This window comes from Hylobates moloch, unplaced genomic scaffold, assembly GCF_009828535.3.
Source record: "Hylobates moloch isolate HMO894 unplaced genomic scaffold, HMol_V3 SCAFFOLD_19, whole genome shotgun sequence".
In the NCBI taxonomy this organism is placed as follows: Eukaryota; Metazoa; Chordata; class Mammalia; order Primates; family Hylobatidae; genus Hylobates; species Hylobates moloch.
In genome coordinates, this window is record NW_026652294.1 from 38,216,805 (window position 1) to 38,242,781 (window position 25,977).

The window sequence follows — 25,977 nt, forward strand, 5'->3', positions numbered from 1 at the left end:
GTCAGGAGATTGAGACCATCCTGGCTAACACGGTGAAACCCCATCTCTACTAAAATATACAAAAAAATTAACCAGGCGTGGTGGCGGGCGCCTGTAGTCCTAGCTACTCGGGAGGCTGAGGCAGGAGAATGGCATGAACCCGGGAGGCGGAGCTTGCAGTGAGCCAAGATCGTGCCACTGCACTCCAGCCTGGGCGACAGAGCGAGACTCCGTGTCAAAAAGACCCTTCTTCCAAGGAGCCCAGGTTCCTTTTGGTAGATTATGGTATTTAGGAATAGTACCATGTGATTTTAATATGGTTTTATAGTATTATTTCATATTTTGTAGGGGCTGCCACACCTCATTATTCTTTTCCAAAATATCTTAGCTTTTCCACACAAATATTTCCAGTCGAACTTTAGTATCAACCTTCCAAGTTCCCAGCGGGGAAACAACATTAAAATTCTGATTAGGATTGAATGGAATGTAGATTAATTTGGAGCTGGTTGAGATCTTTAGCATATTAAGTTTTCCCATCCAGAGACACGGTGTGACTCCTCACCCCTTCCAGTCTTGTTTTATGTCCTTCAGTAAAGTTTTGTCATTTTCTTCATACAAATCTTACATTTCTTGTCAAGTTTCTATTTCTAATAATTTTATAGAAATTTTTTCTATGGCAAAAGGGGGCTTTTTATTCACTACATCTTCTTATTGCTGGGAAGTTACTAATTCCTGTTATTTATCTTACAAATAGCCACATTCCTTTTATTTATTTATTTATTTTTTGAGACAGAGTTTCACTCTTGTTGGCCAGGCTGGAGTGCAATGGCACAATCTCAGCTAGCCGCAACCTCCGCCTCCCAGGTTCAAGCAATTCTCCTGCCTCAGCCTCCTGAGTAGCTGGGATTACAGGCATGCACCACCATGCCCGGCTAATTTTGTATTTTTAGTAGAGACGGGGTTTCTCCATGTTGGTTAGGCTGGTCTCGAACTCCCAACCTCAGGTGATTCACCTGTCTCGGCCTCCCAAAGTGCTGGGATTACAGGCATGAGCCACCATGCCTGGCCTGTTTTTTTTGTTTGTTTGTTTGTTTTTCTGAGATGGAGTCTCACTCTGTTGCCCAGGCTGAAGTGCAGTGGTGAGATCTCAGCTCACTGCAACCTCCACCTCCCAGGTTCAAGCAATTCTCTGCCTCAGCCTCCCAAGTAGCTGGGATTATAGGCACGCACACCACACCCGGCTAATTTTTGTGTTTTTAGTAGAGATGGGGTTTCAACATGTTGGCCAGGCTGGTCTTGAACTCCTGACCTCGTGATCCACCCTCCTCGGCCTCCCAAAGTGCTGGGATTACAGGATTGAGACACGGCACCCAGCCTTTTTTTTTTTTTTTTTGAGATGGAATCTCGCTCTGTCGCCCAGGCTGGAGTACAGTGGCGCGATCTTGGCTCACCACAACCTCTGCCTCCCAGGGTCAAGCAATTCTCCTGTCTCAGCCTCAGGATTAGCTGGTATTACAGGCACTCGCCACCACACCCAGCTAATTTGTTTTTGTATTTTTAGTAGAGACAAGATTTCTCCATGTTGGCCAGGCTGTTCTCAAACTCCTGACCTCAGGTGATCCGCCCGCCTTGGCCTCCCAAAGTGCTGGGATTACAGGCATGAGCCACCGCGCCCGGCCAACAAATAGCCACATTCTTAACTTCCCATATTTTTTCAGTTAATTCACTTAGATTTTGATCTAGATGCACAGTAGTATAATTTACAAATAGAGATAACTTTTGTTTTTCCCTTCCAAATGTAACTATTCTTCTTGTCTCGTTACACTGTCTGAAATCTCTAAAGCAGTGATTCTCAACCACAATAATTTCGCTGGGGCAATTCTGTCATAACATTTTTTATTGTTATGACTGAGGGGGGAGGAGTACCATTGTCATCTGATAGACAGAGGCCAGGGATGCTGCTTAATATCCCACAAGGCACAGAACAACCCCCCACAATGAATAGTTATTGGGTCCAAAAATGTCAGGAGTAACATTGAGAAACTCTGCTCTAAAGCATTGAAGAATAATAGCAGTGGGAAGAGGCATCCCTGCCCTCTTTGTAAGTTAATGGAGGCCGGGAGCGGTGGCTCACGCCTGTAATCTCAGCACTTCGGGAGGCCAAGGAGGGCAGATCACCTGAGGTCAGGCATTCGAGACCAGCCTGGCCAACATGGTGAAACCCTGTCTCCACTAAAACTATAAAAATTAGCCGGGCATCATGGTGGGCACCTGTAATTCCAGCTACTCGGGAGGCTGGGGCAGCAGAATCACTTGAACCTGGGAAGCAAAGGTTGCAGTCAGCCGAGACCACACCACTGCACTCCAGCCTTGGCAACAAGAGAGAAACTCCATTTCAAGAAAAAAATTAAAATTAAAATTAAATTTAAAAATAAGTTAATGGACACACTGCTAAAATTGTATCATTATAAAATGTTTGTTACTGGTTCCTGATAACTAGTCTTCACCATCTTAAGGAAAATTTCTCTGTTCCTAGTTTACTAAAAGTTTTCATCCAAAAGAGATGGTGAATTTCACCAAATGCCTTTTTCATGTCTATTTGAGATAATCATATCGTTTTCTCCTCTCGCTCTGTCACCCAGTCTGGTGGGCAGTGGTGCAATCATTGGCTCACTGCAGCTTCCAACTCCTCGGCTCAAGCGATCCTCCAGCCTCAGCCTCCCAAGGAGCAAGGAGTATAGGCACGTGCTAATTTTTTTAATTTTTTGTAGAGACAGGATCTCGCTGTGTTGCCTAGGCTGGTCTCAAATCCTCCCACTTTGGCCTCCCAAGTGCTGGGATTACAAGCATGAGCCACCACACTTAGCCTCCCATAACGTTTTAATATATGAATCATATTAAGAGATTTCCTAATATTAAGCCATCTTTAGTTTTCTGAAACAAACCCTATGTTATTCCCTTAATATGCTGCCATGTTTGCTTTGCTACTATATTATTGTAAACTCTTGTATTTCTATTCAGAAGCAAAACGGGTCTATACTCTCCTTATTTTACGTTATCCTTGTGACCATTTGAACTGGACTTATAAAATGAAATGTGAAATCTTTTATCTTTTCCTATACTCTGGAAGAGCAGAAGAATTATCTATTCTTTGCCGGGTGCGGTGGCTCACGCTTGTAATCCCAGCACTTTGGGAGGCCGAGGCGGGTGGATCACGAGGTCAGGAGATCGAGACCACGGTGAAACCCCGTCTCTACTAAAAATACAAAAAATTAGCCAGGCGTGGTGGCGGGCGCCTGTAGTCCCAGCTACTCGGAGAGGCTGAGGCAGGAGAATGGCGTGAACCCAGGAGGCGGAGCTTGCAGTGAGCCGAGATCGCGCCACTGCACTCCAGCCTGGGAGACAGAGCGAGACTCCGTCTCAAAAAAAAAAAAAAAAAAAAAAATATATATCTATTCTTTGAGAATTTCACAAAATTAGCCATAAAACCAACCAGGCTTTGTGCCTTCCAGGAGAGAGATCATTGACGATCTTTTCTAGTTCTTTTATGGTAATTGATTTTCCATCTCTTCTCCAACAACAGCAAGGATCAGAGGTTGTGGCTATTTCATGGGGAATATCTGAAGAGGGACAGCTACAGGGATGTCATGGGACTGCATGTCATGGGTTAAACGGGATGGGTCATGGGGAGCTTTGGCGTTTGAAGGGCTCTCACAGGTTGTGATGTCTGGGGGAGCATAGCTGTCACTCAGGTAGGCATTGCTGGGCTTGGCCACCTTTAGGTAGACAACATCATACGTGTTCTTCAGGGCTGCCACAGCATCTTCATGCATGACGTCCTCTAGCCCCACACTGTTGACCTGGAGTCAAGGAAAGCAAAGCTCAGACAAAGCCACAAATGGCCCAAGACAGATGCACTGGGGTGAAGTGATGAACTTGGGCCTGCCAGGGCTAGTAGGTGAGACCCAGATCTGGGCTAGAAAATGGGCTAGATGGGGTCCTCACCGCCAGGATCTTGTCTCCAATCTGCAACCTCCCATCCTTGTGGGCAGCACCCCCTTCGATGATCTTTGTTACATAGATGCTATTATCTCCTGGGATGTGCTGGTTCCCTACGCCCCCTGCGATGCTGAAGCCAAGACCTGGATGGAGGGGAGGCCAGAGGTGGGTGCCCAGGTGCCCAGGAAGCAGGCTTGGGGGCACAGGACAGTTGGGATGGGGGTGGGAAGAAAATGAGTTACTACCTTTAGGCCCCTTGATGAGCTTGATCTCCATGACCTTCTCAGCCGGGGGCTTCCGGCGCATGACATAGAGGCGAACGATGGAGCCTGCCTCTTTGAGGGCCTCCACCGCCGCTGAGTGGGTCACCTCGCGCACGTCCACTTCATTTACAAACAGGATGCTGTCGTTGACCCTGGGAGCAGCAAGGTGGGCCTGAGCCAAGAGCTTCCTGCTGCCCTGGCCCTCCCTCTCCAGGGACCAAGCATCCTAACCCCTGTCTCCTCTCCCCACCTGAGGCGGCCATCCTGGGCCGCAGCCCCACCAGGAATGATCTTGGTGATGAAAATGGATGGGTCGTCACCGATGTGTGGGTTGTCAGTGCCACCTGCGATGCTGAAGCCCAGACCTGAGTTACCCTGGGTGAAGGAGGGGAAGAGGGTCAGCTCCCCTCACTGCCCAAGTCTGGCAAGGCAAGTGGGGTGGGAAATGGCTTGGAGCAGCCCGAGCAGGAAGAGACAGGGTGAGGGGCTGGCCACCCAGATCACATGGGCAGAAAGAAAGGTACGGACGGGAGGCCAAGGAGACTGCCGATGGAGGAGCCTGCTCACCCTTTCCAATGTGATTTCCTCGTATTCCATCTCCCCCTCGGTCCCGTTCACCTGCAACTCCAGCACGGGACAGAAACACAAAAGCAGTGAGACAGACATTCCTGCCTGACAACCTGCCTGTCATCTGCTGCCCTCCCTTACTCCCTCCTTCCTTCTGCAATGGCCCCAGCCCCAAAATCTAAACAACTCACATATCCTGGGGCTTCTAGGGTATCTGTGTTGACAATCACTGGGGGAGAATTGGCCTGTTTGGGGAAACAAGAGACAAAAAGCAGCATGAGCCTTGACTCGAGAGGGAGCCCATAACGGAGAGTCCCATCAGCGTGGCTACCCTTCAGCCTCTTAGCCAAGCCCACTCCGCCACCCTGAGAGCTGCTCAAGGGCCCAGCCTCAATCCACATCACACACACACGCACACGCGTGCACAGGCGCACGCGCACACACACGCACAGATGCACACGCGCACGGATCTAACTCTGCCCAGCCCGGGGCCCCCTGCATGTGGAAGGAGGTGTAGGAGAAGCGGGAAGGGAGACAGCCAGACGGAGAGGGGAGCAGCAGATGGCAAAGAGTGGGGAGAGGGGGGTAGGATTGGGGGAAGGGAGCTTCTCACCGGATGTAACACCACAGGGTGTTACATGCCTTATGTGCTACACACGGACACCCCAGGGATCATGTCCACCGGGTCCTGGTCCCCACTTCCTGCCCCATCCCCCCAACCCCCCATATCTACCCAGAGATTTTCATAACCCTCCCCTAGACTTGCCCCTCACCTTCACCACATTTGCCCTAAACCCTGCACCCCGGGAATCCGGGGTTCCCCCAGCTGCAGGCCCCTCCCTCGGTCTCACCAACCAGCCGTCCAATCCACCCCTTCCTCTAGGGACCGTGTTGCCTAGCAACGGTATCTAGGACCAGTCAAGACCCGGGGAGACCCACCTCCAGGAGGCCCTGTCGTCAGGACAACAGGGGGGTGGGGCGTGGCCTGGGGCCGACCAAACTCCTGAGCGCAGAAGGGATCCGCTAGCCCCGCCTCTCCTGCCCTGGGCCCCGCCCCGCGTTAGCCAGGCCGAGAGGAGGCCGGGCTGAAGAGGTTTGTGGGCGCAGCGCATCCTGAATAATCTGCCTTCCTCGCTCCCCTACGCCCCTCACCCTACGCAGTGCAAAGGACGTCAGGAAGGGGGAGTGGTGAAAGACATCCGGGTCCTATCCCGCTCATCTACTCCCTCCCCCCACTTCATTCGGGAAAGGGTTAAAGTGGGGCGTGCCCAGGTCCCTGACGTCAATCGCCTGGTCTCTAGACTCCCAGGCGGGGCCAGCTTTAGGCCGGTCCTAGGGGCTTCCCCAATTGCCAGGGCAACCGAAGCCACGTCTCTATGGCAATTGGGGGAGGCCGCCAAGAGCCTCCTTCCGGGGTCCCCAACCTACTTCCTCCTTAAAGAAACATGTATTTGCAGTCGCCCAAGCACTAGGATTCCCCAGTCTCCTTCCCGCTCTCCCCGTCCAAAGGGGTCCCTCCCCTCTCCTACTGCTATTTCTCAAGCCTACAAACTACCGACCATTTTCAAGCTGTTTCATAGATTTGACACCCATAAATCTATTAACACCACCCTCCAACCCTTCACATCTCAGCAAATGCTGTTGTCCAACCAACAGCCACTGACTGCCAAAATCTCATCCACGTGTTCATCCTCCATCCCATAGCCCATCCTCAATCCCCATCCCCATTCCTATCCTGGAACCTCCTTCCCAGCACACCCACCTTCATCCACTACGACATTCATTTGCTTCCCATCCCTATCTCTGCCCACATCCCACACGCTCCATCTCCATCCCTGTCTTGCCCTTCAACATCCATCTTCCAACCCCAGCCTCCATTCTCCATCCGCTTCCCTGGCCCTATCGCACCCTCCAGCCGCATCCCTTACCAATGTCGTGGCCTCATCCTCCATCCCAATTTCTTTTTTTCCCGAGACAGGGTCTCGCTGTGTCACCCAGGCTGCAGCGCAGTGGTGTGATCATAGCTCACTGCGGCCTTGAACTCCTGGGCTCAAGCAGTCCTCCCACCTCAGCCTCCTGAGTAGCTACAGGCACATGCCACCCCACCCAGCTACTCCATCTCAATTTCTGATTCCCCAGAGAGTTTATCACTATTCTCCCTTACCCTACCTTCATACCGTCAAGATTATTCTCAAGTAACAATCTTACACTTCTCAGTCAACTCCCGTCTCTTCTGAAAATTGGGGCTTCTCCTGTTCCCCAGGTGAGGTCTTGTCCTGAGACCTCCACCCCATGCTTATGGCCTCCAACCCTCTCTCCCTCCACCCTCTTCTGCTCCTAAACTCTGATCCACAGCAGCTCTGTACTAACTACCACCCCTCAGGCTCCCTACCTCCTCTTCCCCCTGCTCAGGGATTTAATGGCCCTGCCTTGCAAAAAGCATCTCTAGTCTTCTTTCCCTCACTCCTAGCATCCATAGAATTCGCACAAACACTCTGTACCATCCCTGTCTCCAGGGCCTTCCTTTCCTTGCTCTGTCAGCTCCATTCACTGCCCTGATCTCACAGTCTTATCCCTATCCAGCCCCTGACCCAGGACCTCTTACCCTTCCTATCCCCCAACTCCTCTCTTGCCAATTCTCACTCCGGAACCTGCTTGCCCACTCCCTAGGCTCAGAGACCTCCTCCCCATCTTCTTGGTGAAATGTCAGCAACCTCCTCCTTCCCAGAGCATCCCACAACATCCTAGAATCCCCACCCTGACCCCCCCGGGTGTCCCCTCAATCTCACAGCTTGCCTGGTGCTCTCCAGTCCTCCCCATCCTGTGTCCCCAGAAGAGGAGACGGAGGGAGGGGAAGATGGAAAGTCGACTGGAGAATGGAAGGCCCCAGAAACCAGGCCTCCTGGGGCTGGAGACAGGAGGACGCTGTGAGCAGAGAGGAGAAAGGGAAACAGGTGGTGGGGGATGATGGAGGGGGCAGAGGGGCACAGAAAGAAGATATGGCAGAGGTGACAACCCAAGAGGATGAGAGAGGGGAGGAGGAAAAGAGAGAAGGTGAAGATGAATAGGAAAGAGGGAACATGGGAAAGGGGAGCTGGCTGACAGAGGGAGAGGACTGATGAGGGAAAGGACTGATCAGGCCCCAGCGGCCTGAGCTGGGGATCAGGGAGAGGGAGAGGAGAATGCGTGGGAGGAAGAGAGAGACAGCATCAAGAGCCAGCCAGCCAGCCAGCAGGGAGGAAAGGCTGCAGAGCGGGGAGAGAGCTCAGGAGTGGAGCAAAGGCTGGGGCAGGGGACGAGGCAGCAAGGCCCCACCATGTGAAGTCTCAGGCCAGACAGATGGAAAGGGCTGGAGACTTGGGGACAGGGCGAGCCAGGCCCAGAGGCGGAGGTAGGGGGAGGAGGCAGAGAAGGGACAAGAGCAAATGAGGGCAGCAGGCGCTTGGAACAGAGCTCTGGACACAGAAAATGGAAATGGAGGTTGGGGGTGTGAAGGAATGAAGAGGTCCCAGGCGTGGGGGCCTCCTGGGGGATGCACACACCTCAACACACACGCATACAGCGCACGCACAGGCACACAAACAGCGCACACACACACACAGCACACGCACACACGCACACACGCACAAGCACGCATGCGTGCACACACAGCACACGCACACACGCACAGGCACGCATGCCTGCACACATGCACAGGCACAGACACACACAGCACACGCACACAGGCACAGGCACGCGCGCACGCACACACATTCTTGCTTTGGGCTCTACATCCACTTCCATTGGCCTGGCCTGTTTCTCCTCTGTGGGACCAAGGTGTTTCCAGCTCCCCAAACGCCCCCTCCCCCAGACCCCAGGAGCCCAAGCCCCAAACCCCCGCCCCCAGTCCCAGCATCCCCCTCCCCACGGCTCTCTCTCACCCTACCGGCCCTTGGGGATTGCTGCAGCTCCGAGGCTCCGAGGGCCGCACTGGGGAGGGGGCCACCAGGGTCTCCTACCTTGAAGGGGGAGAGGTGGGCGTGGCCCACGACCCCGTGGCCAGCCTCGAGGTGGGACAAGTTCCTCTCCGCCACGTGCACCAGCTCGGGGGCGTTTACCTGGTTGGGGAGGTGGGCCGGGCTGTGCTCCAGAGGGGGCGTGTCTTCATCTTGGTAGCGGTATTTCTGGGGATGGGGACGGAGGTGTCACTGGGGCCAGCCTGGTGCCTCAGGCTCCAGGCAGGCCGCCCTGGCCGCCGCCTCTTCCCCCAGCCTGTGCAGTGCGGAAGGCCCTGGGGCCTGACCAGCTCCTCCCCCTCCCTCTCCTCAAGCCCATTGGCTCCCCTCCCTCCACTCTCCCAACAGTCCCCTCTCCCGCCAGGGCCTCAGCACCTCTCATCAATCCCCAGGTCCCAATCCCATCCCCCAACTCCTACTCCTCACATCCTGGGACACTGGCCTTCTGGTGGGCATAGCCCCTCTGGCATCTGTGTCTTCACCCCTTTCCCCGCCACCTTCATCTTTGAGTCTCTCCAGCTTCTCAGAGCTCTAGCCCCCGACACTCACATCTCCATTCTCTACATCCAGTCCCCAACTTCCTTGCTTCTCTCACCATCTCAGACTCACTCTTGTTCTAGCTTCCCCTCTCCTACCCCTCTGGCTACTCCTACTCTGCATGGCATCCTCCCCGCACCCCACCTCCATGGCCTCAGTCTCCCCATTGCAGCCTCTACCCCACGGGTGATTGGCTCTCCTTTACCTTGCACTCCTTAGGCAAGGACTGAAGTCAGCCCCTTCCACCAGAAGGTACTTGGCATCAGCCCCCGAGACAGGACAAGGCTAAGCCTGTCCAGTTCGCTGCCCTTGCTGGTTTCCAAGCAGTCAACAGAGGGGCCCCAGGAGTCTGGCCCTACCCCTACAACAGCCCACAGCCCAGCCAGCTAATCCGGATATGCTATAAGGGCATGGGCTGGGGGAGGAAGGGGAAGAACAGAGACAGCAGGGCTCAGGACAGGGGTAAGAATGAGTGCCAGCCTCCCTAGTTGGGGAGGAGGGTAGCATGCTGAGCCTCAGAGTGAATTTCTGGTCTCCCTCTGGTCTTTTGGGGTGAGAGGCCCAACACGACCCCTGACTCCCTGCCCAGTTAATCAGCTGCCATCCCAAGGGCCTCCTGTGCTAGCTTAATAAGGACAACAGTAAAATGAGATTAACTGGGGGCCAGAGAAGGAGGAAAAGGGCAGATGGAGACAGCAGAAGAAGAGAGCGATTCTGCCTGGGTCCTTCCCTGTCCGCCTCTGCCCTCGCCTGCTCCTCTCCTCTGGAACGGGCCTCCGCAGAGACAGACCCTCCAAGGTCCAGGTTCAGGAAGGGGAAGGTATCAGGGACTGAAGAAGACAGAATGCACCGCCCAGTACACATGGGTAAAAAGAGAAGGCACGGTAATCCCAGCACTTTGGGAGGCTGAGGCAGGCAGACAGCTTGAGCCCAGGAGTTGGAGTTGGAGACCAGCCTGAGCAACACAGTGAAACCCTGTCTACAAAAAATGCAAAAAGTAGCCGGGCATGGTGGTGCACGCCTGTAGTCCCAACTACTAAGGAGCCTGAGGTGGCAGGATTGCTTGAGCCCAAGAGGTGGAAGCTGTAGTGAGCCATGATCACACCACCGCACTCCAACCTGGGCGACAGAGTAAGACCCTGTCTCAAAAAGAGAGAGAGACTAGGAGCAGTGGCTGATGCCTATAATGCCGAGGTGGGTACATCACCTGAGGTCAGAGACCAGCCTGGCCAACATGGTGAAATCCCATCTCTACTAAAAATACAAAAATTAGCTGGGCGTGGTGGCGCATGGCTGTAATCCCAGCTACACGGGAGGCTGAGGCAGGAGAATTGCTTGAACCTGGGAAGCGGAGGTTGCAGTGAGCCGAGATCATGCCACTGCACTCTAGCCTGGCGACAGAGTGAGACTCTTTCTCCAAAACAAAAAAGAGAGAGAGAGAGCAGAATTTCCCTCCCAAAAGTTTCTGAGAGGCTCAGAGTGCCCTAATACTTAGAGGGCAGCAGCTGTGAGATCAAAAGGGAGGAAGCTTATCAAGGTCAATGGCCAATCCTAGAGTAGGATTCTGAAAATGTTAAGGATGATGAATCAAGGCTGAGAATATAACACAACTTTGGCTGTCGAGTAAGGGTACAATAAGAGAATGGGAGAAGGGAAGTGGTCCTGTCAGCACGAAAACTCTCAAACCCAGAACACAGAGACAACTCGAATCAAGAAGCACCCTGATACATTTAAAGAGTCTTAAAGAAGGAAAACAGGGGCTCAGCAAGATGGAGTCTATTCTCTGGGCCACAGACTTGGAGAGAATCCTGAACTCCAGATTTCAATCCGATGGGCACAAAAAGTAGAGAAGGAACATAGGAGAACACACAAAATAGCCCTCCTCCAAGGCTGAACTGTCTTGAATAAAGGAGTTCTATGAGCCAACAGAGACTGTTCATTCCACATCCTGAGAAGGTGGTCTTCTACCTGGGCAGTGCACAAGCTGAGGGGCAAGCCCCAGAATTGAGGAGACCTGGGGGAAGGGGTGGAAGCCGCTCTCCGCTATCCACTCTTCTTCACAAGGCCTCCAATTCCTTGCAAGGTAAATTAGGACCAAAGCTCTAAGTTTTGGAGTCTGGAGGAGGATTTGAGTCCAGTGCCCCTCCATCTTCACTCCACCTCAGAGAGAAAATTCCTGAATCTGAGGAGGAAATGTCAGCGTGCACCCAAAGAAAATGGAAACGTGAGGAGGGCCATTTCATCATTTATTCTAGGGAGGAAATGAAGGTAAACTTTTATCTCAGCGAGCCCCCAATACCTCTCCCTGCCCCGCCCCCATGGAGGGAGGGTGGTGTCTGGCACTGAAGAAAAGGCTCCTCAGGATTGGGAGGCAACATGGAGAAAATGGAGAACAAGAAATGGGTACCAGGGTTTCCAGAATGTGGCTGGAAGCGGTTAGGGACTAGGTTCAGTCTCTGGAAATTTTCGACGTACATGTAGGGGGGCGGGGGTAAACGTCTGGAGGGGCGGGGGTGGGGGAGAGTAATTCTGAAACTGCAGACTGGGGGGCTGGGGAGGTGGGGGATCAGTACCTCTCAGTCTTGGATTACAGGGCAACTAAAGCAGGATGGGAAAGGAGGACCCCCCCCACCCTTTATCCTACTGGGACTCAGGGCCCTAACCCAGACAACTCAGATGCTACTGGGACATGTCTGCACCCCCAAAATATTAGGGCTTAAAACAAGTAAAAGGCCTGGGGAATGGGGGACACGGATGGAGTCGCTGTTGTTCCTTCCCCTTTGGCCCCCTCCTCACCGGAGCCCCAGTTGCACAGAATGACCTGGAACCGAGGCTTGCACCCCCAAAACATAGGGGTGTGAGTCAAAGTGAATGATAAGAGGGGCGACCCACGGCGCCTGTCCGCGAGAAGTTGCAACCCAGAGACCCCGCACCAAGCAGAAGGAAGAACGACAACGCTTGAAGCTTGCACCCTGATATTTGCGGGGGTCCGGGAAGAGGGGAGCGGGGCCGGAGCCCATACCGCGGCACGTACCACGCAGAGACACATGGAGGCGAATCTGTTCCGAGCCGACATGGAGAAGGGGAGGGGGACTGAGGGAAGGGGGTGGGTGGGATATCAAGGGTCCCGGGGTTGGGGGAGGGGGAGGGGCAGAGGGGCGGGGGCTGCGGCGGCCGCGGCAACTGGAGGCTGCGGCCGGAGGGGGGGAACGGCGCCTGCGCAGTAAGGGAGAGCGTCACGTTGGGAGAGAGAGGGGTGAGGGGAGACCCTCTTAGCCACCAACTTCCCTGGTTCACGCTGTTTCTCTGTGAACTTGACTTTCCACAGTATACTTCTATTCCGACCCCTCTACAAATAGAGACAGATTTAAATTCACCAGTTTATCTCTCTAGTTCTCAGGGACCCCTTATTCCATCCCATCTAATCCCCCAACCCCAACATCGCGAGACCCCAAACCATTCCAAAACCTCACTGGACATCTCGTCACTACTGGACTCCCAGAGTCCAGGGAAGCAAACGGCACTTCTCTCACAAGAATCCCCAAGGGATCTACACTGCCTCTCCCACCAAACCCCCGCAAGATCGGTGCTGTGGATAGCATCTCCTCAGATTCCAAGGCATCTCCTACACTAACCAGCATAGTTCTCCCCTGCAGTCCAGCCCCACCTGATAGGCAGCCCATGTTTCTTCAAGAGTTTAAGGAACCACAGAGCCTTGTTGGCCCCCCAAATTAATATATGCTAAATCATCCCTTTCTATATCACATCTATCTCCCAATCCACTAACAGGGACCTTGCAATTAGTGCAAATAGTACTCTTGCTCTAATATAAACATCCAAATAACAAGTCCTCCAATTTGTTGGGGATCCCCTGTCCAAACCCCCGAATCTAATCAGATACTCATGACTTCTTAATATGCCAGTCTCCAAATCCACACCAGAACCCAATTTCAGGAAATATTTAATCTACTTTAAAGCAGACCCTCCAAATTAAATAGCAACCTCGTCAATTTTTTCCAAAACTCTTACAAAAAGAAATTTAGACGGGAAGATCGCTGGAGGCCAGGTGCTCAACACCAGCTTGGGCAACATAGTGAGATCCCATCTCTAAAAAAAAATTTTGGGGCGGGCACGGTGGCTCCCACCTGTAATCCCAGCACTCTGGGAGGCCGAGGCGGTTGGATTATGAGGTCAGGAATTCAAGACCAGCCTGGCCAAGGTGGTGAAACCCCATCTCTACTAAAACTACAAAAATTAGCCAGACGCGGTGGCAGGCACCTGTAATCCCAGCTACTTGGAAGGCTGAGGCAGGAGAATCGCTTGAACCTGGGCAGCAGAGATTGCAGTGAGCCGAGATCATGCCACCGCACTCTAGCCTAGGCGACAGCGTGAGACTCGGTCTCAAAAATAAATTAATTAATTAATTAATTAAAAGTATTTTCCTTTTCCTTTTCTTTTCTTTCTTTTTTTTTTTTTTTTTTGAGACAGATTCTCGCTCTGTCACTCAGGCTGGAGTGCAATGGCGCGATTTCGGCTTACTGCAACATCTGGCTCCCGGGTTCGAGTGATTCTCCTATCTCAACCTCCCGGATATCTGGCATTACAGGCGTCCGTCACCACGCCCGGCCAATTTTTTTGTATTTTTAGTAGAGACAGGGTTTCGCCATGTTGGCCAGGCTGGTCTCGAACTCGTGACCTCACATGATCCGCCCGCCTCGGGCTCCCAAAGTGCTGGGATTACAGGTGTCAGCCACCGCACCCGGCACCTCCTCTCCTTTTCTTTACCCCTGGGGTTCATAGATTACACCCTTTTCTGGCTGCCCAGAACATCCCCTCCACAATTCTGAATTCCAACTTTGTCAGAAGATTTCTCCCAAATATATCTTCTCCACACTCAGGCCTCAAAAAATACACACCAAAGATAGGGGCCGGCAATTTGCAATGACCCACAAATCGTCCAGAACAGTCCCAACCGCCTCTTTCAGGTCTCTTCAGAGATTTCCATTTTCTCCCAAACAACTTAACCTGAAAGCCTCTCTTCCAAATATTCTCCCATTGAACGCCCACCCTTCTAGCTCTTAAAACCCAGTGAGGGGTCTCCTCAAATCGGCTGACTTCTATAAAATGCCCATACATGGTAGAAATGACGACTTCCCTAGACTCTCACCCAAGCGAGATTGACCCCGTTGATCGGCATCTGTTACATGCGCCCCCAAGATGACCCCCAATGTCCTAGTTTCATATCTGGTAGGAAGGCTTGGATCACCAGAGGATCCAAGGAGTCAGTGCGGAAGAGGCTGGACTCAAAATTCCTTCTAGAATAGAAAACGTGCAGACCCTGCTTATCCACCAGTGGGCGCCATGGCCCATAAAGACCCTTCCCCATCCCCCATTTCCCTTTTCCCTCCATTTTCCGTTTCTCTGTTGCCTGGCAACGCAGCAATCAAGGACTTTGCTGTCGCCTAGCAACCGTCTCCTGGGAACACAGAGCTGAGGTAGGAGGGGTGCTCTGATGAAATCTGAACAGACCTCCATCTTAGGAAAATTGAGACGTCAGACTTCCCAACCCCCGGATTCTCCTTTCCAAAGACCCCCGCGCCCTGAAGTTACTTGGACAATAGCTCTTCAAACCCTGTCTCCTTTACGCACTGGGGGCCACGCCACGCCCATCCCAGATCAGCCCCGCCCTCATTTCGGTCAGGCAACCCAGCCCCAAGGTTCCTCCCCTTTCCGAGGGTTGCTGCCTCCCTCGATAGAGTAAGCCAGACTCCGCCCACCTGCCCGGGAGGCCACGCCTCCGTCCACTTCCCGCCCGTTCGCTCCCCCTGCCTCGCCCACACTGTCCCTCCGCCACGCCCCTGCCGGCCAATGAATGAGGCCGTCGGCCACACTGCCCCGCCCCCGGCATCTCGGCTTTGCCCAATAAGGACCACCCGGAGGGTTTAACCGCTTCGCTCCTGGGGTTCTGGCAAATAGCCTCAGTCTTTCCCCCACTGTATCCCCACCCCCACTTGTTCTGCTCCGCCCTCCGCCACCCTCGCCCGGCCCTCCAGTCCGCCACGCAGCTTCAGTCGTCGCCGGTTACCATGGCAACGGCGGCAGCAGCGCGGGGAAAGGGGGAGGGACGGGGGCGGAGTGGGAGAAAGGGATGCTCAGAGACGAGAGATGCTGGCAGAGATAAAGGCACCAAGAAAGACAAAGTGATCGCTGTAGAGTGGAGTTTGCACACAACACAGGGCCTAGCACGTAGTAGGCTTTCAATAAATGTTCCTTAAATTACTGCGGCAGGAGTCTAAATATAGGCAATGAAAGATGGAAGACTCAGGCAGAGCTGCGGAGCTCAACGACCGCAAAGCCTGAGCATTCCCTACCCCATCCAGCATTTGGGGAAGCGGGAGCCATGTGCCCCCTGCAGGCTCCTCTTGGGCTACCCTCTGCTGTCTGCCCTGGATAGAGATGAACCACAACTCCCAACAGCGCCATGGGCAGCAACCCTCTAACATTGAGGGATCTTGTGCCTCGGGGCCTTATGGGAGTTGGAGTCCCCGCCATACCGAGGCTGACAAGTTTTTCAGCCAAGGAATGTGGCAAGCCTGGGTCTCCACGCCTCTGTAAATCCCAAATGCATGATCTGCTCTGTAAGCCTCCTTCCTTCAGGGATGCTCAACCCTGGGCTCCATGGAAGAAGTAGGAGTCTGGAGTGGGTAATGAATAAGGCCACCCACCCACCCAGAATAGCTGCCAGTGCTGGCAAGCCCCTCACCCTCGCTCCCATTTGTGTGTTCACGTGTTGGAAGCAGAGCCCACACATTCCAGCGGGCTTTCTATTTACACCTGGAATACAGGGGACCACAGCCAGGGAGCCTAAGGCCAAGTGACAGGCCTAAGGGCAGGAAACAGCGGGAGCAGAGGAAACCAGGCCAGAGAAACTGAGGCATAAAAATCCACCGAAACTACAGGGGATGTGGGGAAGAGGCAGCCTGGGAGAAAGCCCGAAACCCACAGAATGAGGGACAAGCAAGACGCCCTGGTGGAGGGAGGGTGGGGGCTCCAGATTTAAAGGTCCTCAGCCCCCAATCTCTTCCAACCATCCTCACACATGCACAATGCATGTGTACACACATGTGTGAGTTTGTGGCAGGGAACATGTGTGTCCTCAGCTCCCTCCCATGAAAAGCTGCAGTTCCCACTAAATATAACCCCCTCCCCAGCCTGTGACTCACCCGGACCCCGCCTCCCCCGGCCCCCACTTCCTGTCCCACCCCCCAGCCCCCAGCTGCCTGCCACCCGCCCAAGCCTCCCTCCACACACCAGGCATCCAGCTCTCCAGTCCCAGAGTCTCCAAGCAGAGCCTAGGTATCCGCATCCCACCAAGAGCTCGCCTGTGCTCCATCCGAGATCTCCTGCCTTTGCCAGGCTCCAACCAGAGGGACACTCTTGCACAGATCCCCATCGCTACCAGCCCTGCCCTCCTCCTACACCTTTTCACCCCAGTAACCTCAGTAACTTCGGTCATAAGCCCTCAGGGACCCTTAAATCCAGGTGTCCTCCCCCACCTTGATCCCAAGCTTCAGGGGTATCTGGAACAGTCCACAAATCTGCTTTTCTCCCTCTCTCTTGATCAGGGCTAGATACAGTGTGGGAGGAGATGGGGACATTGGGCACCTGCCTTTGGGCCACCCCCAAATTGTGCACCACCCACCCGGTCCCCCTCCTCAAATCCCCTCTCTCCCTAAGCCTCTCATCCTCCTCCTCAGGGGCTGGCAAGCTCGGCTGCTGCAATCTTCTGCCTCCTATGGGAGTACCCCCAAATCCTTGCCTCACCTGGTCCATTCCCTCAAGTGATCCCATGCCAGGGCCCCAGCCCTCTGACAACTTCCAACTACCTCCATTCTATATGACTGAACCCTAAATTAACAGTTCCCTCAAATTGAGAGAGCATCCCTAAATGCAGCCACCACGAGATGCTTGTTCTAGAGTCTGAAGGCCCACCCCTTGCCCGCCAGCTGACACCCCCAGACCAGTCAGGCACTCACAACCAATAACCTTTACCCCATGCCAGGAGCCCCCCAAAACTAGACAAGGCCCTTGGAAGCCAGCTTTTCCCTGGGGAGGAAAGAGGAACCCTCCAACATAGCCCACCTTCCCACATACACCAGCAGGACTCCCTTATGAGCCAGGCTTCTCCTTAAATTTAAGTCTCCCTCAAACAGCGCTGATGAACCCCCAAACCCACCAGGCCCCCCAAACCATGGAACATTCTAAATTTTCCATTTCCCTACAGGTACAAAGGGATCACTCCAGGGGGCACCTGTGGCCGAATCCAGCATTTTCTCAGATGTGAACCCCAAAACTAAATTAAGACCACCAAATACATCTTACTTCTGATGCTGCCACTCCAGGGGCGCCAGTCCCAGATAAGGCCTACTAACCCCTCCCCACAAACTCATACCCTCCCCCCAGTTTATAGCCCCCCCATCATGCTTACCTTGGTTGTCACTATACAGAGACAGTCCATGTTGGGGGGCCTGGCCGCGGCGGCGGGTAAGGGGCTCTGACTTCATCGGAGTTTCGTTCCTCCCCTCCGTGGGTTCTCACCCCTCCCCCCTCCGCACCCCACTTTTGCAGGGGGGGCCAGGATGGGGGGAGGGGTGAGAGGGGAAGGAGGGGGTTGGAGAAGGGAAGGGGAGGGGAGCGTGGGAGGGAGGGGAAGGGGGCCCTAAAAGGGGCTCCCCAGTGGAGGGGAGGGGGCTTGGGGAGCACACCCCGATTCTCAGGAGGGGCGGGGGCACCGGGGGCTGGCAGCCCCGGAGTTCGGGGGCTGGGGCATGAGCTGGGGTGGGGGAGGGGAACTGGATTTCGGGGAGCCCCGGGGTAGGGGGGGGTCTTGCCAAACGGCCAGGGGCTAGGGGCCGTGGCGGGGGAGTGGGGTGGGGGGGTTGGAAACGGCAGCGGCCGAGGGAGCCGTGGAGCCGAAGAGGGAAGGGGAGAGAGGAGGAGAGAGGAAGCAGGGGGAGGGAGGGAGGGAGCTAGGAGCCAGAATGGGGGGGGTGCCTTGGCAGAGTTAACTCCTTCCGTGCTGGCAGGAACCCGGATAATGGGAAAGGAGATAGAAGCAGAAGCACAGAGGCCCTGAGGCAAACATGGAGACCTGGCCAGCCACCAGCAATGACAGCAAAGACGATGAGGCTGGATTTCATTTCTTAGAGAAGGAAGCATCTATAGTTGGGCTGGGAGCACCCACGGTTATTTGAATACAGGAGGGAGGCCTCTCGGCAGGCGGTAGGGGGTCGGGTGTGAGGGAGGAGCTGCAGGAGGCAATCCCTGGGGGCCTAGTTCTCCCTCAGGTTTCTCAGGGGGAAACCTAAAAAGTTAAGCCCTAGAATCTTTAGTGCCTGAAAGTGGGGCAGCCAAAGAAAATGAGGAAGAAAGGAAGAGTGGGTACAGGACCACAGAGAGTGCATTCTCGGTGCCCCAAGTCCCTGGGCCACCAACTCAGGCTTTTGTCATCAGGGCCCCCAATTAGCGATATTTGGCTCACCCCTCCAGCCCTGCCTGCCCCTCAGGAAGTTAGGCGCTCGCCCCCACCTCCTTACCTGACTCGCTGAGAGGGAAGCCTCATAACAGTCCAGGATGTCTGTCACAGGAACAGAACTGAGTTACCTCCCCACCCCAGGCCTCTCCAGGCACATCACCTCTGTCATCACTGCTGCTGGCTGGCTGGCAAGGGAGGAGCCCTTTCAGCCAAGGCTGGTCCACACTCATGGAGGACACCATAGGCAGGACCCTGCATGGGGCTCCAGCTTGGACCAAATGATCTCCAGGCTCCCAAACAGCCCCCGAAGTTCGGTAACGGCCCTTGGAGGCCCAGGTCCCTCAGAAAATGGGCTACTCACCCAGCAAGGCCTGGAAGAGGTCGCTATGCAGCACTGTGAGGAGGGGGGGTGCCCACCGCAGCAGTGGGGGTGCCAGGAGCCAGAGGGCTGACCTGGGAGCTAGTGAGATGCAAGGAGAATTGGGACAGGGAAGAGGCCAACACAGGAAGACGAACACAGTCACTTCATCTCCCCAGCCTGTGTCCTTCACCCCAGCCCCTGTGGAAAGATTTGGGGAGAAGGATCTCCGAGCCCCAGCCCCCCACTTTGCTCCCAGGCCTCCCCTCCACAAGGAGCCCTGTTTTTCACCTCTTGGTCTCTGGGACATCTCTCTCTTCTCTCACTTTAATCTCCCTAATCCTCCAGGATTGGAGTTGAGCTGCTTCTCCCCACTAAATTCCAGCTGTGAGTAAAGTAGGCCGTCTCTGAACCAACCAGCTGTCCCATTCCTCCAGGTCCCAAGGCACCAGCGCCGCCACCATCTTGCTCCACACACCCTGGCCCCCTCTTCCCATAGGCAGGCAGAACCTAGCCACATTCTCCTGAGAAGCCAGCAAAGAGGGCCTCCTCACACAGGGCTCCAGCAGCTCAAAACGTAGCTGAGCCCAGCTCTCTCTCCTCCTGGGCCTTCTCTCACCCCAATGAGAATTGCAGAAAGAGGAGTAGAAATTGTTTGGGACTTCCTGACCTAGGGCTAGAGAAGTTGGGGTTTTACGGGTAAGAGGCAGGAGAATTCCTGCAGTTCCTCTCAGGCCCGGGAGGAATCCATCTGCCTGGGCACATGGTCTCTGGAAGGAACAGAGGGCAGAGACAAAAGGGAGTGTTCAGGAAGGTCTCAGAGGCTTTATTAAGGGAGGGGCAGTGAATCTGGGGGGGCCTTCCTACTGTGAAACTGTAGCTGTTTCAAGAGTTAGTGAATGGCCTACATCTCAGAAGAATACACTTAGGGTACTCACACCCTAGCTTGGGTGCCCCCCACCACTGTACCCTCCCTTTTGTGTTGGCCGAGATAGATTTCATCAGGAACCCTAGAGTCTGTCTTTCCATGTCTCTACCTTTGCCATCTACCTTACACTTCTCTTTCCCTACTTCTCCCTTCTAACTCCACCGGAGAAGCCCTCCCATCAGTCCACCTCCAACCCTCTGGCTGCAGTGACTTAAGCCCCTTCCTCTTCCGTCCCATCCTATCCCATCACCCCGTCGGAGGACTAGACTCTAGTCCAGACGGGCGGGATTAAGGAGTTTGGGGGCGACGAGCGACGCTTGGAGATCCCTCTAAGTCAGCGGAACTGAGGGCCGGGCTCCAGGGAACTACAGTTCCCAGCATGCCCCGGGGCCCGCGACCGTCCGCCGCCCGGTGCACTGTGGACGATGAGTCAGGGCTAGGGGCGCCAGGACTTGGGCGTGCAGGAAGCCAGAGCTGTGTCAGAGCTCTAGCCAGCGGCTCCCGGAGAGACTCGGAGATGCAGGCGGCTCGGATGGCCCCGAGCTTGGGGCGGCAGCTGCTGAGGTTCGGGGGCGGAAGGTCTGTGTGTGACAAGAGGGACGGTGGGCAGCGGCCCTGGGCACCGGGCCAGGACTGAACCCCCACTCCCCACAGCTCGCGGCTCACGGCGCTCCTGGGGCAGCCCCGGCCCGGCCCTGCCCGGCGGCCCTATGCCGGGGGTGCCGCTCAGGTAAGTCACAGCAGCCTTGGTAGGGGGGTGCGGGAGCGGTGGTCCGCTTCGGCGCCCGCCTCCCGCCGTCGGCAGGGATCTCCCTCTGGGTACCAGGTACCCGCCGACTGCTCTGTCGCCGAAAGTAGGGGAAAGGGCAAGCCAGGGTGCCCTAGGGCGAAACTAGGGGAAAGGTCACCGCTTCGCGCCGCCTCCCCGCGCGGCTCTCGCCTGTGCTCCCCTTGACACAGCGCAAGCCCCTTCCCTGGACTTGCTAACCGTCTCTTTTCCCAGCTGGCTCTGGACAAGTCAGATTCCCACCCCTCTGACGCTCTGACCAGGGAAAAACCGGCCAAGGCGGTAGGTAGCCCCGAGGCCAGGTGGACCTTAGCCAGAGACAGACTCACCCCAACCAGGGCCTGAAACTCGCCTCTCTCTGCCCAGGAATCTAAGTCCTTTGCTGTGGGGATGTTCAAAGGCCAGCTCACTACAAATCAGGTGTTCCCATACCCGTCCGGTAAGGGAAGGGATAATCAGAGCTGAGTGGGGCCAGGGTGGTTTCCCCTGCCAGCCTGGCCTGACTAGCCTGTCCCTCACCCTCTGCAGTGCTCAACGAAGAGCAGACACAGTTTCTTAAAGAGCTGGTGGAGCCTGTGTCCCGTTTCTTCGAGGTAAGGAATGACTCGGGGCTTGGTCCCTGGTGGGGTGTTTGGAGATGTTAAGCTCAAAAGGAGCCTGGATGTGGGATCCTGTGCCTTCCCCAGGAAGTGAACGATCCTGCCAAGAATGACGCTCTGGAGATGGTGGAGGAGACCACTTTGCAGGGCCTCAAGGAGCTGGGGGCCTTTGGTCTGCAAGTGCCCAGTGAGCTGGGTGGTGTGGGCCTTTGCAATACCCAGGTGAGGGCACCCTATCGCCACATCCCAGTATCCCATACCCCAGCTTGGCAGACTCACCTCCTTTGCCATAGACCTAGAGACTACGGCTAAGGTCTCTTCTAAGCACCTGCCCTGGGTGCCTGTGGGATGGATATTAACTGTCCAAACATAACACAATTTACATGCAGTCCCCTAGGCCTGAGCCATGGGCCTCACCCTGGTTCCCAAGTCCTTACAAATCTCTAAGTTGGGGATTCCCTAATAGACTAGTAGCAAGTCACCCTCCCACCTAGACCTAAGACCAGCATTCTCTGCTGTACCCTTTGCACACCCTTCTTTTCCACACACTGGGGATGGCCCAGGTCAGGTACTGCCCTAGGTCAGGAACTGCCCTGTTGCCCACACTCTCCTGTTAAGGTCAGGTCCCCCTGCAGCCAGTGACAGCCCCAGATTCCTGCTTCCCCTCCAGTACGCCCGCTTGGTGGAGATCGTGGGCATGCATGACCTTGGCGTGGGCATTACCCTGGGGGCCCATCAGAGCATCGGTTTCAAAGGCATCCTGCTCTTTGGCACAAAGGCCCAGAAAGAAAAATACCTCCCCAAACTGGCATCTGGTGAGGCAACCCTAGGAGACCCAGGAATTGGGGGGTATACTGGGCTTGGCACAGATTAGGCCAGTTGGCACTTAATCAGATGGCTGGGCATTTCGGTTGGAGGAAGGTCCTGGGGAGGCATCACAGTGCGCTGGTTGGGACATGCAAAAGAAAACTGGATACTCCCAGGTGTTAAGGGGGAACTGCCTGCTGGAGGGATGGGGAAGTGGGCCGAGGGGACTTTGAAGCTCATCAGAACTTGGGGTAAAGGAGCTCTCTCCCCAACAGGGGAGACTGTGGCCGCTTTCTGTCTAACCGAGTCCTCAAGCGGGTCAGATGCAGCTTCCATCCGAACCTCTGCTGTGCCCAGCCCCTGTGGAAAATACTATACCCTCAATGGAAGCAAGCTTTGGATCAGGCAATCTGCCTCCCATTTCTCCCCTTCTCCTCCGCCCAATTCCAGGCCCCACTGCTCCCCGTCTTCCATGCCCTGAATATCCCTTCATTCTTCCACAGTAATGGGGGCCTGGCAGACATCTTCACAGTCTTTGCCAAGACACCAGTTACAGATCCAGCCACAGGAGCCGTGAAGGAGAAGATCACAGCTTTTGTGGTGGAGAGGGGCTTCGGGGGCGTTACCCAGTGAGTGAATTTGGGTTGGGGGAGCTTAGGACTGAGGGGCAGGACTGTGCTCCTGGGCAGATGGCTGTTGCAAGTCACCCTGGGGATGTGTGCAAAAGCCAAAGCAGGTGGACTGAATGTGGCCTTTGGGACTAATATGTATGCAATTGAGCCAAAGTTTTGGCTCCAGCAACCAAGTCCAACACAAAATAGGATATAGCCAGGCCTCCTTAGCCCTCAGGGCCTGAGGGGAAGTGGCGGCTGTACCCTCTAATGGTCTAGGAGTTGTCATTCCTCCCTGGTGCATAAGGAGCGAAGGAGCAGTTTTTCCCCCAGTGACAACCTGTTGAACACACCTCTGCTTTCCCACACTGCCCTGACACAGTGGGCCCCCTGAGAAGAAGATGGGCATCAAGGCTTCAAACACAGCAGAGGTGTTCTTTGATGGAGTACGGGTGCCATCGGAGAACGTGCTGGGTGAGGTTGGGAGTGGCTTCAAGGTCGCCATGCACATCCTCAACAATGGAAGGTTTGGCATGGCTGCGGCCCTGGCAGGTACCATGAGAGGCATCATTGCTAAGGCGGTGAGTACCCTGCCCGAGTCCCTAGGTAACCCGAACAGAAGTCTCACTGTCCCCCTTGCCATGTGTCCCTGATACTGGCAGGCACTCCCTACACTAGAAACTCCTCCCCTACCAGCAGCCCCAGACTTGCTAGCTTAGGTCTCCATCCAGCATAGACTGAACTCTGGTTGTATGCAAAACCCATCCCTCTGGCGCAAGCCCAGCCCCTCTCCTAGGGAGACTGCAGAACCACACTGAACCACAGCGGGATGCGTGGACCCTCTTCCAGGTAGATCATGCCACTAATCGTACCCAGTTTGGGGAGAAAATTCACAACTTTGGGCTGATCCAGGAGAAGCTGGCACGGATGGTTATGCTGCAGTATGTAACTGAGGTGAGGGCCTCCCAAGCCCCTCTCCCTGGAGCCCTGGGGCTTTCTTCCCAGTCGGGTCAGACTACAACCCCCAGCAGCACCTGGGGCAGTGGGTCTCCAGCTTTACACCAATGCCCTAGGGGATGCGGGGAGGCATAGTCAGCTCAGCTTCTGCGAAGGGAGACAGCAATGATGTTCTGCTCAGGTGCCTGCCAGCAGTACCAGAAGTTAATTCTACCTCATCCCTTACATCCACCCCTTTTAAGAAAACAAATACCTGGAAGCGCCTGATGAACTGACCCAGAACAAGTATTTGCCTGACCTGACAAGCTAGGTCAGCCCTTATCTTGGAGATCTGGATGATGAGGCCAAGTCTGACAAAGCCCTTTGTAATTTTCCTTCCCATGTCCCAACCATGCAACCTCAGTCCATGGCTTACATGGTGAGTGCTAACATGGACCAGGGATCCACGGACTTCCAGATAGAGGCCGCCATCAGCAAAATCTTTGGCTCGGTGAGGTCCCAGGCATGCTGGGAGGGAGTCCAGTTTGGGTGCTCAGCTCCCAAAACCAGTCTCATCTGTTATTTGTCCCTAGGAGGCAGCCTGGAAGGTGACAGATGAATGCATCCAAATCATGGGGGGTATGGGCTTCATGAAGGTACAGGACAGTTTTCTGCAGAGCCTCAGTTGGGCCAGGGGTGGGTAGTCACATCTCAGCAGGGGCATATAATTTGTGTGGCCCTGTGCTAGGAACCTGGAGTAGAGCGTGTGCTCCGAGATCTTCGCATCTTCCGGATCTTTGAGGGGACAAATGACATTCTTCGGCTGTTTGTGGCTCTGCAGGGCTGCATGGTAAGAGGGAGAATTGGGTGGGGGTAGAGGTGGGGAGGACAGTGAGTCCTGACTGCTGGACCCTCTTCCCCCATAGGACAAAGGAAAGGAGCTCTCTGGGCTCGGCAGTGCTCTAAAGAATCCCTTTGGGAATGCTGGCCTCCTGCTAGGAGAGGCAGGCAAACAGCTGAGGCGGTAGGCTTAGGGCCAGAGCCAGGGGAGGGCAGGGTGGTGTATGGCAACTAACCAGTCATTCTCCCTCTTCCTCTCAGGCGGGCAGGGCTGGGCAGCGGCCTGAGTCTCAGTGGAATTGTCCACCCGGAGTTGAATCGGAGCGGCGAGCTGGTAAGTGGCCAGGGGTCCGGGAGAGCCTGCATCAGGGACTGCAGCCGACAGCCCCTCTGAGCCCTGCACTGTCTCAATCTCTTCAGGCAGTACAGGCTCTGGAGCAGTTTGCCACTGTGGTGGAGGCCAAGCTGATAAAACACAAGAAGGGGATTGTCAGTGAGTGAGCTCTACACCCTTCCGCCCCTCCCTTTCCTCTCCTTGAGACTAAGGCCCCCACCCCCACCTACCCGACAGATGAACAGTTTCTGCTGCAGCGGCTGGCAGACGGGGCCATCGACCTCTATGCCATGGTGGTGGTTCTCTCGAGGTGAGGAGGCAGGCAGGGAATGCCTGAGCCGCAGGGGGCCTGGGCCTGGATCCCAGCCGGCCCAGATTTATTTTCATCTCCTGCTTCCTGCCAGGGCCTCAAGATCCCTGAGTGAGGGCCACCCCACAGCCCAGCATGAGAAAATGCTCTGTGACACCTGGTGTATCGAGGTGAGACTCGGGGCTGCCAAGCTCAGGTGAGGGCTAGACGTGCAGGCCCAACCCCTCCTTCCCTCTCCCCAGGCTGCAGTTCGGATCCGAGAGGGCATGGCCGCCCTGCAGTCTGACCCCTGGCAGCAAGAGCTCTACCGCAACTTCAAAAGCATCTCCAAGGCCTTGGTGGAGCGGGGTGGTGTGGTCACCAGCAACCCACTTGGCTTCTGAATACTCCCGGCCAGGGCCTGGCCCAGTTATGTGCCTTTCCTCAAGCCAAAGCCGAAGCCCCTTTCCTTAGGGCCCTGGTTTGTCCCGAAGGGGCCTAGTGTTCCCAGCACTGTGCCTGCTCTCAAGAGCACTTACTGCCTCGCAAATAATAAAATTTCTAACCAGTCATGCTTTGCTTCTGTATGATGGTTCTTTCCCTCTGCTGCCTG

At 55.1% G+C, this 25,977-nt stretch overlaps 2 protein-coding genes across 19 annotated transcripts in view; one reads left to right on the forward strand and one right to left on the reverse strand.

Annotated features, from left to right (window-relative positions):
• DLG4 (discs large MAGUK scaffold protein 4) overlaps positions 1-20,592 on the reverse strand; it is a 30,546-nt gene extending 9,954 nt beyond the window's left edge. Inside the window, exons 1-10 of one of the 14 annotated variants that reach the window (XM_032139717.2) lie at positions 19,525-20,592; positions 19,237-19,335; positions 18,937-18,977; positions 8,906-8,971; positions 5,000-5,053; positions 4,809-4,859; positions 4,492-4,616; positions 4,224-4,393; positions 3,985-4,121; positions 3,695-3,839 (exon numbers count right to left, since the gene is read on the reverse strand). In XM_032139717.2, the coding sequence (XP_031995608.1) occupies positions 3,695-3,839; positions 3,985-4,121; positions 4,224-4,393; positions 4,492-4,616; positions 4,809-4,859; positions 5,000-5,053; positions 8,906-8,971; positions 18,937-18,977; positions 19,237-19,335; positions 19,525-19,543 (907 nt within the window). In that variant the 5' untranslated portion in view covers positions 19,544-20,592. Of the gene's footprint in view, positions 1-3,694; positions 3,840-3,984; positions 4,122-4,223; positions 4,394-4,491; positions 4,617-4,808; positions 4,868-4,998; positions 5,054-5,747; positions 5,988-7,597; positions 7,614-8,806; positions 8,972-17,828; positions 18,340-18,936; positions 18,978-19,236 lie in introns of those variants that run through there. The other 13 variants (XM_058431035.1, XM_032139715.1, XM_058431034.1 and 10 more) reach the window with 13 other exon arrangements.
• A 17-nt stretch (positions 20,593-20,609) lies between these two features.
• ACADVL (acyl-CoA dehydrogenase very long chain) lies at positions 20,610-25,936 on the forward strand. Of its 5 annotated transcripts, none has more exons than XM_032139728.2 (20): positions 20,610-20,740; positions 20,816-20,891; positions 21,165-21,230; positions 21,315-21,387; positions 21,477-21,541; positions 21,635-21,769; positions 22,218-22,362; positions 22,630-22,759; positions 22,858-22,983; positions 23,348-23,546; positions 23,815-23,919; positions 24,326-24,412; positions 24,495-24,557; positions 24,650-24,751; positions 24,828-24,925; positions 25,003-25,075; positions 25,162-25,234; positions 25,313-25,385; positions 25,480-25,555; positions 25,628-25,936. In XM_032139728.2, exons 1-20 carry the CDS (start codon positions 20,679-20,681, stop codon positions 25,766-25,768), a joined length of 1,968 nt encoding a protein of 655 aa, XP_031995619.2. In that variant the 5' UTR covers positions 20,610-20,678; the 3' UTR covers positions 25,769-25,936. The 5 variants fall into 5 exon arrangements, 4 of the variants coding, with proteins under 4 accessions (XP_031995619.2, XP_031995621.2, XP_031995620.2 ...); XM_032139729.2 differs by having other exon boundaries at positions 20,625-20,725; XM_032139730.2 differs by lacking the exon at positions 21,165-21,230.
• Positions 25,937-25,977: the final 41 nt, after the last annotated feature.